This window comes from Mastacembelus armatus, chromosome 18 (genome assembly GCF_900324485.2).
Source record: "Mastacembelus armatus chromosome 18, fMasArm1.2, whole genome shotgun sequence".
NCBI lineage: Eukaryota > Metazoa > Chordata > Actinopteri > Synbranchiformes > Mastacembelidae > Mastacembelus > Mastacembelus armatus.
The window spans coordinates 16,465,188-16,483,081 of record NC_046650.1 but is presented as its reverse complement, the minus strand read 5'-3'; the positions used below and the strand labels follow the sequence as shown (position 1 = coordinate 16,483,081).

Below are 17,894 nucleotides of genomic sequence, written 5' to 3'. Positions count from 1 at the left end.
AGCCGCTGTGACACGTTGGTCCCCATAAGGTTTTTGACGCAGTATTGAAAAGTCTCGTCATGAGCTTTGATTAAACAGCCCCAAACTTTTCATATGCTGAGTTTTTCCAATGATAAACATTTGAGTATTTCTACATTATAATAGAGTTCAGACCAAGAAAAACACTACGCCAAAGATAAATTGTTACAATTTAAAATCCAACAGTAAACAAAGTTGTTTGCTGGACCTTATTTTACATTATTTTATAAAAAACTTAAATCGCCTGTTTTTATTTTGTGTTTGGCAGAAAAGTTATGGTGTTATTGAAAATGATGTCAGGAGTCTGATACAAAACCAAACAGAAAAATCCTAAACGTTATTTTATGGATTCATGAAACTGCTCATGCAGGAATCATTTTACAGATTTTGTATTTAAAACCAATGTTACTGTTACATATCATGTAGTTATGAACTAAAGATCTCAATTCTGTATCCTAATGACAAAATCCTGTCATACTGTGACATAAATGTCCAAAATTGTTTTGAAGTATGGAATATGGAGACCTGGACGTCATAAATGTGTCTCCTAATCCTGAGACTTTAATTATAAAAACGATCTCTTTATAACTACCAGACTGGGGAAACATAAATACGAGATAAAATCTAATGAAATGAACAAATCAAACACAAGTGTTTTCATTTCAGCTTCATTTGTCTAACACTGAAGTTTAAAATGTAGTTTTTAGAAAGTTAAAGTTGCTACATGTAAAAATGGGGAGCCTCTTGTTACTGTGAGTAATGACGTCTGATTGGTTCTTTGTTCCCGCCTTCCTCTGGATGCTCTGTTTTGATTGGCTGCTCAGCCTCTTTTTGTTGACGCACTTTAACCGGAAGTTTCTGGAAAAAAATCTTCGGTTTTTTTGCTTAAAACTTTGTACTTTTCCCTTCAGTGTCTTTTCTGTTGCTTTTTCTCCTCGAATTCTTACTTTATTCTGAAATTCCCCGCCGTGTTTCCCCTTTTGTCTTGTTTTTGTTTTTGTCATTTCTCTTAAAAACCATGTTAAAAAAAATCTTGAGACACTTTTGTGAGAATGTGATGAATTTAGTGAACTGCCTGTTCATATTTAACCACACATTGTATGTTTCTCTACATATATATTTTCTATGTTGTAGTCGCAGATCTTGTTCTTTACGCAGTCGCACCACATGGATCCATGAGGATTTTAATCTGTGAGTACTCCAGATGTGGATGTGGGCCAGAGATTGGTCGGTGTCACGGTGCGATGTGCTTTCGTGTGTGTTTTAGCAAAACTAATTGTTTTTCATAACGTCTGTTTGTGTGATTGTCCCTGTGCACGTGAACACAAAGGTGTAAATACGCGACGACGTCACGTCGTTTGTTTTTGTGTGTCCGTTGTTGCACGTGTTCTGACTGAGGACAGAATTGAAATAAAATTTTATTGCAAGTTTTGGTTTTTATTTCAGTTTTTTTTTTTTTTTTTTTTTTTTTTTTTAATTTCAGTCTGGTGTTTGTGTCTGTTCCTGTGAAAAATTAAATCCCACATTTAAATAAAAAGATAAATTGGAGACACAAATAGTGAACAAACACATAGTGACTCTGCTCTGATCACTAACAGGTTGGTCACATGGCCTCGTGTAGATCATTTGTCTAATGCCATAAAAAAAATCACTTTTCAAAAATCATTTTATTTAAATCATTTAAACTTCAAATTCATTTTCATTTTTCCATCTAACAGGTGATTAAGTGTAAACTATAGTGACTAGTTTGTAAAATACTATAAACAAGGGCAGAGTCTGTGCTGTACTAGAGTAATAAACCAACATGATGGATAATAAAAATCTCAGAATAATTGGTGTTAGTCACGAAAGTGTGAAAGTTTTATTAACATTAACTGTTTTGCATGAAGGGACTGAATTCTGACCAAACCATGAACCAGATGTTTGTTAGTTTCAAGCATTTTTAGGTCTTTGCAACAAAAAACAAGTTTGTCTGAACATATTTTTACCAGCCAGAGGCTGCAGAGATGGAAGTTACTGAGTTACAAACTGGTGTAAAGTGTAATTAAACATTTTATTCATTGTACTTGTTGCTAATATTTAATCTACACGTTCGTTGTTGCTGTTTATCTAAACATGTTTTTGGTTGATTCAGTACTTTGATGGAAAATAAGAGCAGACAGAAATGAAAGGTAAACCAAAACTACACAGCAGCAGTCAGTCGGTCTCAGCTACTTCAGCATCTACGAGACAAGAACGGAGCAGTTAGGAATCTGCAGATCCTTCATGCTGGTCTGTAAAATACATGAGGAGGAGATTTAATGTTTACAATGTGAGACTGCAGTGTTTGACAACAAAAGCAACAAGGCCTGTAGTAGCTGCTGCTGTGTTTTTGAATAGCTGAAGAAAAATCAAATGAATGAAGTTCACGTTGTCTGTAAATCATGGCCTTTTTAATAATTCTGTAGACATGTAAGTAAATATAAGATGTTGCATGAACAAATAAAACTTCATTCATTTGATTTCTGTATTTTACTACATCAGGCGTAGGAGTTTCAAACCGACGTACCTGCAGATCTCATCGGGTGAAAGAGTTGGAGCTGGAGACGGAAAGAAGAACATTTGTCAGGTAAGAGGAAGTGTTTGTTTGAAAAAGACAAACTGTTGTGTAGACCAACAGGCAGGACTGTGTACATATTGATTTCTGGAGCTTTCAGAGCGTTTTACCTCCTGGTTTCTCTTCTGGCTTCAGCAAACTTGTGTCTCAACAGAAAAGCAGCAACAGCTTCAGCCACCTGCACATAAACAGACAAACCAGGTGAACAGAAATCGCTTCATCTTGTTTTTACTGAGGAAATGTCTGGGAGCAGAACTCAGAAGACTAAAACTACAGCTCAGCACCAGTAGGAGTCAGTCTTTGTGATGAAATGTTCACCTCCTACATAAAAAACATGGTGAGTTTATAATAAGTCAACACACTGAAAGGCTGAGTCAGATTCACCGATATTTACTGATATTAATATTGATTATAGGTTAAGAGAAGAATTTGGGTAAACTTGAATAGTTTTGTAGTTTCCATGGCAACATTTTACTTGATGGCACCACTTTGGTCCAGAAACATCTCACCATCTATTGGATGGAAATAAAATGTAGTCCCAATATTCATGGACAGCACAGGACTAAGCACAGTCAGCAGGTCAAAGGTTACTCTGTCAGATAGTCATCTCTAAGGATGAACTATTTTGGTAATTCTCTGACTTTTCATCCAACCAGGTCGACATTTCACTTTGATTAATGAACAAAACACCTGCAAATGTTAACACACTAAACTATGACCATGATGTGTACTGTTTTTATTATTCTCACAGAGCTACGAGCTGACCCCTGAAACGTTTACTGTGTAGGAGTCACCATCAGACTCACAGTGAAGTGGATGGACAACAGCAGTTTTCTTACTTTGTCTGGTTTGTCTTCTTGCACAGCGTGACCACAGGGGGGCAGCACCTGCATCATGAATTTACCTGGAGACACACAGCAAGACAGGTAAGCGCAGAGAGTACCTGTCTGTGGCCTTCACACACACACACACACACACACACCCCTGCGCTGTCACTTCCAGTTGACTGACACAACCAGCTGACTCTGGAGAGGAACTGCCTCAAGCTGTGTGTGTGTGTGGTTGTGTGTGTGTTTGTTGCAGCAGTGTAGACGTTCATCACATTTTCCCCTCACAGTTTGTACCATACCCAGTACCACAGCATGTCTCTACATATTCTGCATGTCGCACTTTGATTTTCCAAGTTAAAACTACATTTCCCATCAACCCCCAGTAACTTCTGCTTGATAATATTTTTTCTCTCCTGTACTGTGTTTGTGTTGAAAAGTAAATTTTCCTTCCGACACCAACTTGTTTCTGCTAAATAATATAATGACTGTAGAAAAGAAAAGGTTTTGTGTCTGCAGAGGGAGCTGTGTCAAGTTGCATTGTGGGTAATGCAGTGCATTGATATTCATACTCTTTTTTTCCAACTAGGTGTTAAATACCAAATCAGGGGTGTAATCTTTTTAGGTGTATTTGTGACCAAAGTCCCAGGAAACTTTACTCCAAGATCTAAAAGTGAAAAGCTCAAAGGTTTTTATTGATTATTGCCGTCGACATCTGATGAATCAAAGACATTATCCTTAGATAACGTGCTGTTCTCACCTTGCATCTGGCCGATGGTCAGATCTCTGTCCAGACGGTCGATTCCTGGAAACAGACGCAGCTTCTAGTGAGAGCGAAACACTGACATGCTTTTCTTCACTGTGAGTGTTACCATGTAAATCATTTTCTAAGTGATACTGAAACATATTGAAACATGTACCTGCCAAGAGCAGCAGTTTGGGCAGGTTGCAAGCAAGGAAGAGGTTGGAGGTTCCTCTAAACCAGCCGTCCCAGTACTTTTCTGACTTAGACAGATCTATACGCCACTTGTACACACTCTGCCATGTAAAAACAAGACATGGCTGAGTAGTGATCTTCAGTATTCAAACAGTCAGAGCTGACATAATGAATGGAAGTCAATGGTGGGTCTTGCAAACAATCATGTCCTCGCAGTTATAGCTAATGTTTGACCTGGGACGTGTGTTTAATGTGAAAGTCTGATGTTCTGTCGTGAATGTAGGTCAATGGATTTTCAAGTATCACAACACACACGAGATCATGTAAAAAGTTACAGTTTAATGTCTGTGAATATGAGAATATAAGCAAAGCATTAAACACATCATAACATCCAGGTAAATGTAGGACACTTGGTAATGTGAGTCAGTGGAATATTAGTTTGTCATGTGTGCGGTGGTTTTCGTACCTGGCCTTCACTGAGGCTCACCTCTGACGCAGCATGTTCTTTGTCGCTGACGTAGCTCTGGTCATAGAACTCCTCGTTACGCTCGACGACCACATCCGTCACCGGACTGGCCTGCTCCCGAGTGTCGGCCTCCTCCACCTCACATCTGAGACAGAAGACACACAAGAGAGGATGCTGTCGCTACGAGGTGAAGCACTGAAGCAGCACATCTGTAAGTCTGTATTCAAACATATTTAAAAAAACAGTAGTCATCTGTAATTTAAGTTTCAAAACTAGGGAATGAGAGGATAAGGTGTTAGCCAATCATTACTGTGGTTTTATCTCTACCTGACCAATCAAAGACAGCCTACCTTTTGATCTGACCAACCATTGAAACTCTGGCAGATTCCAGGTTCCTGATTTGTCCACTTTTGACGCTGGAAGCAGAACGAAGAGTAAAAGTAACTGTCACTGATGGTGTAGTCACATTAATGTGGACTTGGGCTTGAATCAGGTGAACTTTGACCTGAGCTGAGGTTTGCAGATGCAGCCAGTTGCTGTTGGCCTGAGGTGACACATTTAAATATTAAAACTAACGTAAAGTATTTTCAAAACACTGTTCGCCATGATTTCCTGTTTCCTGGCACAATGTGAAGACGGTTTGAGTCTGAGATCGATTTGCTGTGAAATATCTTGAAACCACCTGGCCAGCTCTGGTTCAGGATCACAGAGCTGTTCAGTTCTCACCTCCACTCTATAGCGTGGTCCATGGACTTGAAAGACTTGGGCCTTCCCTTCAGGAAGTTCTGAATGCTGTGCAGTGCCTCCATCGCGCTGCCTGCAGGAGGAACAAACTGGACTAAACCAGAAAAAGTTAGGAAGCGTTGGAGAACAGTTGTTCAAAGTGCTCACACTTACCCTCCACAACGTCGATGGCCACCAGGCCGACGGTGGCCGGCAGCAGCACGTTGCTGGCTGTGTGCACCGCGATGGCTCCACCGACGCCGTGGCCAATCAGGACGATGGGTGGAGGCGTCTCGCCGTAGCAGGCTCGAATCACATTGGCTACATCGCTGAGCAGGGCGGGACGAGTCGGGATGAGAAGCAGATAGTAGTAGTATTAGTAGGGTTGGCAGTGGTAGTATCAGTGCAGTATTACTGGAGGTACTTGGATCGTCGGCCTTGTCGCAGTTACCTGGACATGGTTTGTGTTGAGAAGTCGTCTGAATGGCGGACCCGGGAGGCACCTTCACAAAGAGAACACGTCACTACGGCGTCATCAAGTCTCATCAATCATGTATCTGCGTTACTGCTTCTGTCTTTATTCTCACGGTGAAGAGAAAACAAAAACCTCTCTCCTTCTTCATTTGCCTCACCGTGCCCCCTGAGGTCCATGGCGAGAACCCTGCAGGTCACTCTGCTGGCGATGGCTGCCTGCAACAAAAAGCCACCAAGACTTGTTGCTGTTGGTGATTTAACTGTCATTAATTTGTCAACCCACTAATTGAACAGATGCTCACGGTGAAGACGGCCCAGGACAGGGCCGAGTGTCCCCCACCGTGCAGCAGGACCAGCAGGGGCCCTTCACTTCCTGCTTTGTAAATCCTGAAGACGTCCCTGCTGTCGGACAGCCCGACGCTCACGTCCTCCATCTGGTCGAAATACTCCCGCCACGACACCGGCGAGTAGTCCAGCTTACGGCCAACCTCACTGGTCGACATGTAGACACAGAAACACACGAACTGTATAATAGATAATCAGATTACAAACAGATGATACTACCATCATGTTGGGAGGGATAAACTGCCACATGCTCCGAGGCTAAATTTAGCTTCTTCCTCTCAGTGCATACCTATAAATTATCTAAGTGTCTGTTTAACTAATCATCCTGTTCAAAGTTTATTACAGGCTGTTTCAAAGAAATCAAATGTCCTGCTGATTGGTAGCTCCGAGAACTCCTGCAGTCCAGGTTCAGGCTGTGCTGGTTCAGAAATGATTTAAAGGATGAAAGTTTCTGTCTAGTTTTTGGAGAGGTGACTTACTGCTCCGTGTCAAAGTTCTCCTCCCACATGCTGCGTCTCGGCAGAAACACGTCCAAACAGCAGCTGGTTTCTTCAGTCTTGGGTTTTTCTGTATGTCTGTGTGTGTGTCTGTGTGTGTGTGTGTGTGTGTGTGTCAGTATCAGTAGTGTGTCTGTTGGTAAGTGTCTGTAATTTCCTTAACAAGCACTAAACAGCACCACGAGCTGCTCCTCTGGCTGTCCACTGTCCTGTGTCCATAGACCAAATAGGAAAGATGCTGCCGACTGCTGCTGTAAATACAGTCTCACACACACACACACACTACAGGACAATGCCCAGTCAGCTGGTGTTGTCAGGTAACATCACTGCTGCAGTGTTTTATTGGCTGATACACTGAGAGTGGGTGGGACACACAGACCGGGGGTGACAGTCAAACCTTCTTCTTTACTCGAAGCTTCACTTATGTCACTGATGTGGTTACGTCTCGGCCGAACTGTGGAGAAGTTTCTGGTAGTCAAAGGAAAATGTTGGTGATTTTGTGCATTTGTGTTAACTGAGTCCAAATCCCATCCAGAGACTGACAGAACCCAGAACCTGGTTCAGCTTATCGGTCTGAGCCGTAGACCTCCATTGTTGTCCAGTAACTATTAAAAACCCTGCAGGGAGCCACACGCTGACCTGGCTCACTAAATTTGTGTTGTGGATGTTAACTGGTTTGTTTCCACGTTTACTAAACCTCAGTTTCACTTTTTGTAATGTTTGCATTTAAAATACACACACATAAATCCACACACACACACACACACACACAGCCTCAGGTGGCAGTGACAGACAGGTATCGTATCCAGGTAACCAGCAGTGTGTGAGTTAGTAACGTGTTGATAAAGGTGTGAACAGTATACAACGATTCTCACCACTGGTTTAAATATCCTGCTGCAGGTGTTCGAACAAACAAACTTCACAGAAGAAGAAGTTTTCATAGTAAACACTTTAGAAGAAACTGAAGTAGTACTCAGATGGTTTTAGTACTGCATGTCCCATGAAGCCTGTGGACTTGTACTACACAGATTAAAAATAGATTATGGATTAAATTACATCAGGTTTTCGAAACATAATTCAACCCGACTGTGTCTTTTCTTACACACTAGGGGAGGGAGCAGGACCACAAGTATGTTGAAGAGGCTAAAACCAGGTGAAAGTAGAAGATGAAGAGAAGAATCTGAGGAAGACAAGAAGAAGGAAGAGAAGGAATTTAAGGAGGAAGAAGAAGGGATGAAAGTGGTAAAGCAGGAGGAGAGAAAGCAGCTGATCTCCCTCCTCCTCTGATTAATTCATAAATGCCTCCTCAGAACAGAGGAGGAACGAGTGAGGGAGCAGCTGGAGCTTTTCTCTCCGTCAGACATCAGGATGGGATTTCCACCAGCGAGCACGTCTCCGTTGACCCACGCTCACGTCTGTGCTTCCTAACAGGTACGAATGATTGATTGATAATTGCTTATTGATCTTCTGTGTTGTCAGTGATTCATTCTGATTTGTGGTGTTAAACATAGATTCAGCAGCTGTGCTTGTTTCTCATATGGGATTTTTATTATTTTTATTAATCTCCTGTGATGTTGATTTATAGACTCAGTGTGTGGATGGTCTCGATCACTTCCTGATTTATCAATGCATTTCAATAGTTAGATGGATATTTTATTAGCCACACTAAGAAAATTCACAGTTTATGAAGCATGAGACAACCTTAGCAAAATATATACACAAAGCAATTTAACATGGTTATGTTTATTTACAGTGTGTACAAATCTCACAATTTCATATGTACAATATGAGCATGACTCTAAATCTTTTGGCTATTTTGTGATGTTGGGGTTTTACAAACCGAGTCATTAATGTATCTGTATCTGTCAATCAAAGCAGGGAAGAGCAAATGGGAGCGTAATGGGATCTCCAGAGGATTCATCATGTGAGGATGGGCAGAAATTTAGCATCATAGATTTAAAAAATGTCTTTCATGATATCATCCATCACAGAACAGAAAGGCTTCACTACTGGTGACATAGAAAGCAAAGTACTCATCATTTTCTACTGTTTTTTTCTACTGATTGTACACGGCCTTTTTACTGATTTAACATCCAATATTTCCCATGTGTCTTACTGTTTTTCCATCAGGTGCTGACCTTCGATTGCCAGAATCTACAAGCAAAAAATCTTTGTTCCCTGATTTCTTCTGGACCGACTGTGGACATCACAATGGAAAACTCCCCAAATGTTTCTAAACGTGAAAAGGGTATCAACCAATCAGAATCCCTGACTCCAGGGGAGGCGGAATTTGCAGGTGACCATAATGCCAACTGGAGGGCAGAGCCTAACTTCAACCTAAACCTCAATCGCATGTCACCAAGCAACCCTCGCCCAGCCAGCGAGACCTCAAAGCAGCATGGAGGGAATAAAATAGATGATGGGAATAAAGGAGGAGGGAAACCCTGGGTCAAAGGAGCTGTTACTATGGAAATGGGCAAATCAGCAAGCACCCTCAAAGCCACTGGGGCATCACCAGGAGAAAGAGATGATCCACCATGGCAAAAAAGCAAAATCCCAGCTTTGTCTCGCTCAGCAGCACCTGAGGTGTCGGTGAACACCAGAGGTGAGCAAAGGCTGAAATCCCCAAACCCAAAATCATCCCCAACACCCAAGACCAGCGAGATGGCAACAAGTCCAAAACCACACCGGATCGAGCAAATGATGATTACTAGCAGCCCTAGGACGACTGAAAAAGTGAAGCTGCAAACACGATAAGTAGAATCCACATATATCTTAAACCCCAAATCACATATGGCACTGACAACCAAACCGACAACAAAGAGCAAAATAACAATGAGTCTAAAGCTGCAAACCAGTCAAAAAGAAGATGGCAGGAAAGAAAAACCACAAACACTACACCTTCCCCTAAGCCCAGAAGGCTGCAATCAGAAAGGAGATACAAATGTTATTAGTCCAAAACTGCCCAATCGAATCCCAACAATGGTGCCCAAAGTCCAAAAACCAGATCCACCAAATACAACAGTGATGTCAAATGAGCAAGGAGCATATTACTCAAGAACTCAAAGTTCTGAAATGTCCCACAAAGGTCAGAAATTGCAAACTCAGAAGTCTGAAATGGCACTGCTCAGCATCAAGATCCCTCAACCCCGTTCTCTAAGTCCCAAACCATCAACACACAGACAAGTTACTGGGACCAGACACTGTAACACATCTGACTCCAGTGAGAATCTTGACAGTAAAGATTCAAGTGCTGGTTCTGAATCCAGAACCAGTTCCAAAGCCAGTTCAGATTTTAAAACAGTGGCCAACAACAGTCTGGATTCTAAAAATGACCCAGATTCAAAAGCCAGTCTCAATTCTAAAACTGGAACGGGGTCCAGAGATAGTCTGGATTCTAAAAGCGGTTCTACTTCCAAAACCAGTTTGGGATCAAAGGACAGTTTGGACTCTAAAACTGGTTCTAACTCCAAAACCAGACCAGCTCTGGCCACCTCTACTCCTAAAACCCGACCAGTGAGGGGAGAATGCACACCAGAGCCTGCTGCAGTGGAACTAAATCCCAGCAACACATCCCATAATACCAGTCTGACTCGTGGTCTCACCTTTGATTCCATCACCAAGACACAGGTGAAAACAGGCAATACAGTTGAGGAACAACATTTGAAACTACCAGAGACCAAAGTGACAGCTGATAGAGGACCAGGCTTATCCCATGGAGCCAGGCATAAGGTAGACCCATATGACAACACAGGATCATCACGGGGAGAGAAAAAGACACCAGGAACCCTATCAACTAATCCTGATCACCTGGGAGATGCAAAAGCCATCACTGCTACTAGCAACATCCTGTCATCAAGGGCAACAGGAGTAGAGACTAAGAAAAACGAGAAGAAGCAGGAGAAGAATAAAAAGAAAGAGAGTCTGGGGAGTTCCTCCTCACCCCTTCACCCTCTTCCTCCCTCGTCCAGTCATCCAGCAAGCTCCAAGAGAGTCAAGGAGGCAGCGACCATGACTGACCCTGGTGAGAGGCTCCATCATTGGGCAGGGGCGCGGAGAGAGGTGGGTGTCCAGGTAGAGGTGGATGTGGATGAATGCTCTGCTTCCACCAGCCTGAGCCTCCACAAAGAAGCTCCCACCTCCTCTCTGATTGGCTCTCCCAGCTGTCAGTCAGGTAGTTTGACCTCGCCGACAGACCCATCGAAGAGCTGTATCCGTCCTGGCCAGCCACCTTTACAACACGTCTGCAAGATTGACATCGAGCTCTGCAGCCAATCAGTGCTTTGCTCTGATGTAACTGACAAGGCCAGTTCCCTCCCGGCCTGCCTGCCCGTCCTCACGTCAGAGCTACAACTCAGACAAAACCAAGACGGAGACATTAGTACTGAGAGTATCTGTGAGGGCGAGAAGGAAGGGCAAGAGGAAGACGATGACAAAATATTAACAAACCAAAACAAGGAGGCGACGACTGTGAAACCACAGGAGGTGGAGTGGGACGAGCAGGGGATGACGTGGGAGGTGTATGGTGCCTCAATCGACCTGGAGTCCCTGGGCACAGCCATTCAGTCCCACCTGAATTCGAAGGTTCGGGAGCAGGAGAAACGCATCAGCACCCTGAAGATGTCCACTTGCACCAACAGCAGAGGGAAAAAGATGAAGAAGAGGAGGAAGAGGAGAGGAGGGATTCTGGGATGCTGTAGGAAGACGCCTGCTGTGGCAGACTGAGATTAGTCCAGGAAGTTCAAATTCTGCAGCACCTCACCTGAACACTCATCTTCATAAAGGAGATGTCTATAATATACGCACACCATCAGGTTCCTGCTAAGTGTAGTTGTGTTATTGTGACGGTCAGGCCCCACTACTATTTGTACAACACCTACTCCAGAAAACAAAAAAACCAAACAAAACAAAACATTGTGGTGGTTGAGCAGTACACAAGGGTTTCAGTGTAGTTGTTCCTGTCCTGGGAACAGCAGTGTTTGTTGAAGTGGAGATAACAACAGCTCTCAAGCCTTCGCTGCTGCTAAATATTTGATTTACCCACTAAAACTGTGTGTGAGGGAGAGAGATGAATGATTTTTAAATTTTTTAGATAGAAAGAATTTCACATTCCCATTATCTCCAAACCATTTTTATTCAGACTTTTATTTATTTTTCTTCCCCTTTCTGTCTTTTTTTAAATTTGGTTTTCTTTCTTTTCCTAACCCATCCACATTTCCTTATTACTCTCTTTCCTTTTACTTTTTGGTCAATTTTTTATTTGTTTACTTTGCTTCACTATATGACAGGCTCCTACTGCAGCAGTAACAAACCTTTACTGACAGATGGCGACACAAACAGCATTTTGGTCACATTTTGCTTTTCTTGGTGAAGTTAGAACCAACTAACCAAATGATGTCTGGGAATCAGCACAGAGTCGATTTCACGTCCCCATTAAACACATATTTAACACCATCTTGACTTTACCCCACACACACCTGTTCCTCACCTTCATCGCTCTTTCTTCTTCATGCACCATGTTTCATAAACCCTCCTCCTCCTGTGGTGGAGCCATGTTGTTGCTGGAGCACCGGACTGTTTCTCTGAATTATTCAGAAACATTAAAGTCACGCTCTTGTTAACAACTGAGTCTCTCTGCCATGTTTTATTTACTGTGTGCTCCACATACACTGAAGAAACACACTGACAATCATATAAAGCCCAGTGCTGATGCTGTTTATCACAGTCACTCAGGTAGAACCATCATGGTTCTGTCAAATAGTGATAACCACCTTCACACCTTGAAGATTTGAATTGATTATATGAGATCTGATGTTATAATTGAGGAAGACTTTACCTCTTAATTGTACTAAAGTCCTAATACTGAGGTACAGTATGGTCCTGTAGACTGTCAGTGTCAAAGATACTTGGTAGAACCAGTAGAGCAGGATAATCTCTTTACCATATTCACTAATACCAGTGTAGTTCCAACTATTAGTTTCATTAAAAATGTTTTTGTTTTTAAAAATAATCAATGACAGGGGAGGACATACCTCCATTCTGGCTTCGCGCCAAAAACAACCCCACCCACAACGTCAGACCCCCTCCCTGGATTCTGATTGGACGCTGAGGCCCAATTTAAATCCCTCGCTCGAGCCCTCTGGCTGCACAGCGCGAGGGCGACTGACGGCTCGAGGCAGCTGCTGGACACCTGTTGCCACGGAGACAGAACAAAGGCGGGAAAATCGCCAATTAAAACAAACAATAAAATGTGAGTTTTTACATTTTCACTTTGTTTTCCTGCTGCAATAATAAAAAACCTCATTAAATATTGTAGAATCTTTGCTACTGTGTTCTAATATCTCGGTCTAAATAGTTTTCATTTTAGCAACACCTGTAAATTGTCAGTAAATTATTACTTTATGCGAAAGGTGAAATATTACAAAAATGCCCCAATGTGTATCTGTAATTCTGTGATTCAGGTTTCTTTAGGTTTAGGCTCCTCCCTGCAGTGTCTGGAGCTAATTTTTTTTTTTTTTTTTCTTGATGGTTTTTCGTTTGTGGTTTGACTCCAGATTAATGTAATTCACATACAAATAAGGTTTTCAATTAAAGAAAGAGGATGTTTTCATGAACGTGCTCAGCCAAAGACACTTTCTGATTTATTTTAAATGTTAATGTTCACACACTGACACACCTGCAGTTCCAGCCTGATTATAAAGTTCAGCCTCGCTCCAGATGTTTCTATATTTGACTTAAACAAATCAAATATATTAGCAACTGTTGAAACAAAGAGTTTGAGGGATGATTAACATACTTGTGTTTATTTAACCTGGACAGACTGTTATTTACACTGATGTTTATTCTATGGCAAGAAATAGGGCAAATAGGGGAAAGGTGAACATTTCAGTGTTACCGACACCACAACATTTTTGATTTCTTAAAGCATTTTATCTTTTAATTATTCTCTTTGGACGTGCCATTTTTCACATTAAGACAATCTAATAAATCAAAAACTCTGCACATTTTAAATTTCTGTCAGCAGGTTCAGAGCTAAACTCCTTTTCAAACGGAGCCCGACTCAGTATTTTTGGATCCTGGACTGGTGTATCTGTCCAACCTGTAACTGAGAGGACACGACACGCTGCCTATTTGTGGAGTCCAAACACACATATACAAACATAAGTCAGGGGAGTGAATGGTGTGATTGAATGAGCAAGATGATCCTTGTTAATGTCGTCCAGCCTGATGGATTAAACTCTTGCTCAATATCTATTTTAAATGCTTCACTCTTTATTTTAGCCCCACATCATCAGTCACATCTGCAAAACCAGACACCAATATATTAGAAAAAGTACTTTCATGGCTCATGGTCTGAATGTAGAAACAGGTTTCACGTTGCAGTTCTTTTTTTTTTGTTTCATTTATCTTAAAGTTTATTGTCAATGATACTTTTATGAATTGGATTTTCAGTAGCTGCTTATAATGAAGAACTGTCCTGTTTCAGTATTTAATTAAATAATGGATCTGTTGTTTTCCTTGTAATTGCAGAACTCCACCACCTGGCCAGGTGTCTCCTCCCATTTGAATCTCCACAGCTGTTAAAGACAGTCAGCCATGTCGTCTGCAGTGTTGGTGAATCTGCTGCGTTGTGGTCGCTCAACCATCGCCAGACAAACCTTCCTCGCTGTACGGTCATCACCAGAAACCTCCACAGCGTCCGGACAGGTAAATCTATTATTACTCTACAAACACGTTTTATCATAATATCTGAACACCAAAGGTCTGAATCCCCACATATTCAGAAAAAGGCTCACGTCATCATTTGAGGGACAACTTGAAGAAGAGAAGAGTTTGTCCGTCCATCGTGTTGACGATTATAAAATACAGCGTTTGCCAACAATGATTATTTGTCTGAATTGTCACCCTGCAGGTGGGCGGGGCATCGTTCGGTGTTGTGGGCGTGCGACAGGCCAGCGGGTCGGTCCAGTTCGACAGGAGCCACATCGGCCGACCGGTGACCTGGGACTCTCTCGGGATCTGGGACAACAGGATAGAAGAACCAGTACTGCTGCCCTCCAGTATCAGATATGGAAAACCCATTCCACAGGTAACTGGAAGGAGGAGTGGATGAACAGATGGATGGAGTGATGAATGAATGAATAAATAATGAAAAGATAAATAGAGAGTAGAATGAATGGATGCAAAGAGTAATGACAAATATGAATGAATAAATGAGGAGTTGGACAAATGAACAGGTGAATATTTCATATTAATTGATGTCTAATTCCGTCTCTCAGGTGAGTCTGTCTCGGGTCGGCAGTGCGTCCGCTTTGGGCCTCAGGAAGCAGAACGAGGACCGCCTCCGTGTCGCCCGTATCCATGACAACCTGCTGTACTTCGCAGTGTTCGACGGCCACGGCGGCCCGCACGCCGCCGACTACTGCTACACCTTCATGGAGAAGTTCATCAGGTTTGCATGAATGAACATTGTTGTTGAAGACATTCAAACGGTGCTGATGCAGCTTTGACAGCGAGGCTGAATGTTTTTGTTCAGAGATGCTTTGGAGGAGGACGACGACCTGGAGAAAGTGTTAAAGAAAGCCTTTCTAGACGCTGACAAAGCTCTTTACACACACCTGAGCTACTTCAACAACGGTGAGACACACAAATGTACTGAAGTAGTATACGAAGGGTAGTGTGGGAACTGGCCATGTACTGAAATAGTGGGAAAATATTCCAATACATTGTGGAAAGAGAAGTTGAGAAGTACTCACCGAGTGTTCATCCTCCTCTTCCCCTTCAGCCTCCTTCCTGACAGCGGGCACCACGGCAACGGTTGCTATGCTACGGGATGGCGTGGAGCTTGTGGTCGGTAGCGTCGGCGACAGTCGGGCGATGCTGTGCAGGAAAGGACAAGCCAATAAACTCACAAAAGACCACACACCTGACCGCAAGGATGAGAGACAACGGTACACACTATACTACTACTACTACTACTCTTTTTTTACTGCTGTGTATTTACTGCTTTTGTGGTATTTTTATAACAGTTTATCAATTACAACCATTATAATAGTTATTTGATGCATTACTGTTTTTAGTACTACATTTTTATGCAGGGGGCAGTGGATAAACTAACTGTTAATGTAGCGCCACGCCCAGTACTGTTTACCTGCCAGCCCAGTTATTATCTAATAACATTATCTAACTAATGGTGAATAACTACACATATACTTACCACATTGGCCTTGTCATTGTGAGCTTTTAATTCAAACTACAACAAACTACAGCTGCAGCTGAGCAGCTCGGAGCAGCAGGGCTCAGGTTTCCCAGCAGACACCAGTCAGGTCAAGTGTATAAATAGAGTCTGCAGGTGTTGGACTGTGGCTGGCAGCAACCCAGTGCCTTGCTCAAGGACTGTGCATGCATGAGCTGCAGAGCACAGGTTTGGGTTTCCCTCCAGTCCACATCAGCTGGTGTTACATAACAGCAGAACAAGGCTATGTTTAACTCTGGGCATCACCCAAACATGCAAACGCTTCAGTGACCTACAATACATAAAGTCTTAAAGGTACAGTCAGAAATTTAAAGGGAATTAAAAAGTAAAAACATGATCATTCTGCATTTGACACAGCTTTTTTAGTATGTTGACAAAGAATGAAACTATTTCTGTGTTGGTTCAGGATCCAGAGGTTCGGCGGCTTCTTGACGTGGAACAGCGTGGGTCAGGCTAACGTTAACGGGCGGCTCGCCATGACACGCAGCATCGGAGACTTCCACCTGAGAGCCAGCGGTGTCATCGCTGAGCCGGACACACGAAGAGTCACTGTGAGTCCCAGACTAGCTTCATCTTTAAACCTTATATATTTATGGAGATATTTATAAATGGATCAAACAACCAGTCCAGGTTTTCCCCGTCAGGAGAACTGACATAGAAACCACAGATCCCAGCGTCTCTGTTTGTCTCTGCAGGTCCAGCACGCCAACGACTCCTTCCTGGCTTTGACCACCGATGGCATCAACTTTCTCCTGAGTGACCAGGAGATTTGTGATGTCATCAACCAGTGCCAAGACCCCACAGAGGCTGCAGACGTCATCGCTCAGCAGGTGAAGACAAATGAATATAAATATGGACATTTGGTCACAGTGTAGTTACATACACTTCGCCCTGTCTCTCCATTGACACATTCTGCAACAACAGGTTCATAAGCCTCTTCTGGCTGTCACTCAAAGGCATTTTGGGAAATGTAGGAAATGACTAACTCTGTCTTTCAGGCGCTGCAGTACGGCTCAGAGGACAACTCCACCATCGTGATCGTCCCATTCGGAGCCTGGGGGAAACATCAGAGCTCCACTGTGGTCTACAGCATGAGCAGAAACTTTGCTTCCACTGGGAGATGGGCGTAGACAACGCACACACAACATCACAACAGGCTAAACCGGACTTTGATCTGAAGGACAGAAACATTTTTCATCTTTCTCAAACTCAAAAGTTCCCATAAACACTTCTGAATTAACCTGATGACGGCCCGACCTTCAGCTGGGTGTAGTGTTACTGTTCAGCTGTACATAATTTGTATATTAATATATTGTACATACAGAGGTTTATTGCAGTAATTATATGTCTGTGTCAGATTTGTTTGTTTTCTGTTGCAGTCACTTTGCGTAACATGTACACAGAGACAGATTTATTTTTGTGGAGGATTGACCAGTAAAATAAACCTGTCTCTGTACAAACAGAGTTGAAATAAAATACTGTTTAAAATGCATCTAAAAGTTTATGATGGGAACAACCTCTGTGTGTTTTCATGTGAGCTGCTGACATATTTTTAAACAACACACCTAATCTGCTTCCACTTCAGTCTTGTGACCTTTGACCCCTCAGAGACAGGCCACACATGAGAGGATCAAAAGAATAAAGTTCAACATGTTAAACTGAAACTCAATTTTGTTTTTGTTTTCTACAGACCTGATGATTGTGTCTCTCAGTGTTTACACCTAGAAATCACTGCAGCATGTCTCCTGCTGTGTG

General features: G+C 42.5%; 3 protein-coding genes across 5 annotated transcripts; 2 read left to right on the top strand and 1 right to left on the bottom strand.

Moving 5' to 3' along the window:
* Position 1: 1 nt before the first annotated feature.
* LOC113139382 (dentin sialophosphoprotein-like) lies at positions 2-12,648 on the top strand. Of its 3 annotated transcripts, XM_026322558.2 has the most exons (7): positions 2-1,209; positions 2,542-2,626; positions 2,769-2,951; positions 3,480-3,540; positions 4,900-5,055; positions 7,993-8,314; positions 9,014-12,648. In XM_026322558.2, the coding sequence occupies exon 7, from the start codon at positions 9,677-9,679 to the stop codon at positions 11,606-11,608; it is 1,932 nt and encodes a 643-aa protein (XP_026178343.1). In that variant the 5' UTR covers positions 2-1,209; positions 2,542-2,626; positions 2,769-2,951; positions 3,480-3,540; positions 4,900-5,055; positions 7,993-8,314; positions 9,014-9,676; the 3' UTR covers positions 11,609-12,648. The 3 variants fall into 3 exon arrangements, with proteins under 3 accessions (XP_026178343.1, XP_026178351.1, XP_026178361.1); XM_026322566.2 differs by lacking the exons at positions 2-1,209; positions 2,542-2,626; positions 2,769-2,951; positions 3,480-3,540; positions 4,900-5,055 and adding an exon at positions 6,724-7,136; XM_026322576.1 differs by lacking the exons at positions 2-1,209; positions 2,542-2,626; positions 2,769-2,951; ... (1 more) ...; positions 4,900-5,055; positions 7,993-8,314 and adding an exon at positions 8,808-8,912.
* Positions 1,855-6,566, bottom strand: LOC113141807 (protein phosphatase methylesterase 1-like). The gene is made up of 13 exons (XM_026326377.1): positions 6,344-6,566; positions 6,200-6,257; positions 6,019-6,070; positions 5,742-5,896; positions 5,571-5,661; positions 5,195-5,260; positions 4,845-4,989; positions 4,362-4,479; positions 4,202-4,246; positions 3,454-3,518; positions 2,725-2,792; positions 2,567-2,597; positions 1,855-2,240 (listed from the first exon to the last, which is right to left on the bottom strand). Exons 1-12 carry the CDS (start codon positions 6,542-6,544, stop codon positions 2,576-2,578), a joined length of 1,086 nt encoding a protein of 361 aa, XP_026182162.1. The 5' UTR covers positions 6,545-6,566; the 3' UTR covers positions 1,855-2,240; positions 2,567-2,575.
* Positions 12,649-12,979: 331 nt separating the features above from the next.
* On the top strand, positions 12,980-17,793 carry LOC113139788 (protein phosphatase 1K, mitochondrial-like). Its single transcript, XM_026323317.1, has 9 exons — positions 12,980-13,133; positions 14,414-14,590; positions 14,796-14,972; positions 15,163-15,335; positions 15,420-15,520; positions 15,669-15,834; positions 16,546-16,690; positions 16,835-16,969; positions 17,138-17,793. The coding sequence occupies exons 2-9, from the start codon at positions 14,480-14,482 to the stop codon at positions 17,267-17,269; spliced, it is 1,140 nt and encodes a 379-aa protein (XP_026179102.1). The 5' UTR covers positions 12,980-13,133; positions 14,414-14,479; the 3' UTR covers positions 17,270-17,793.
* Positions 17,794-17,894: the final 101 nt, after the last annotated feature.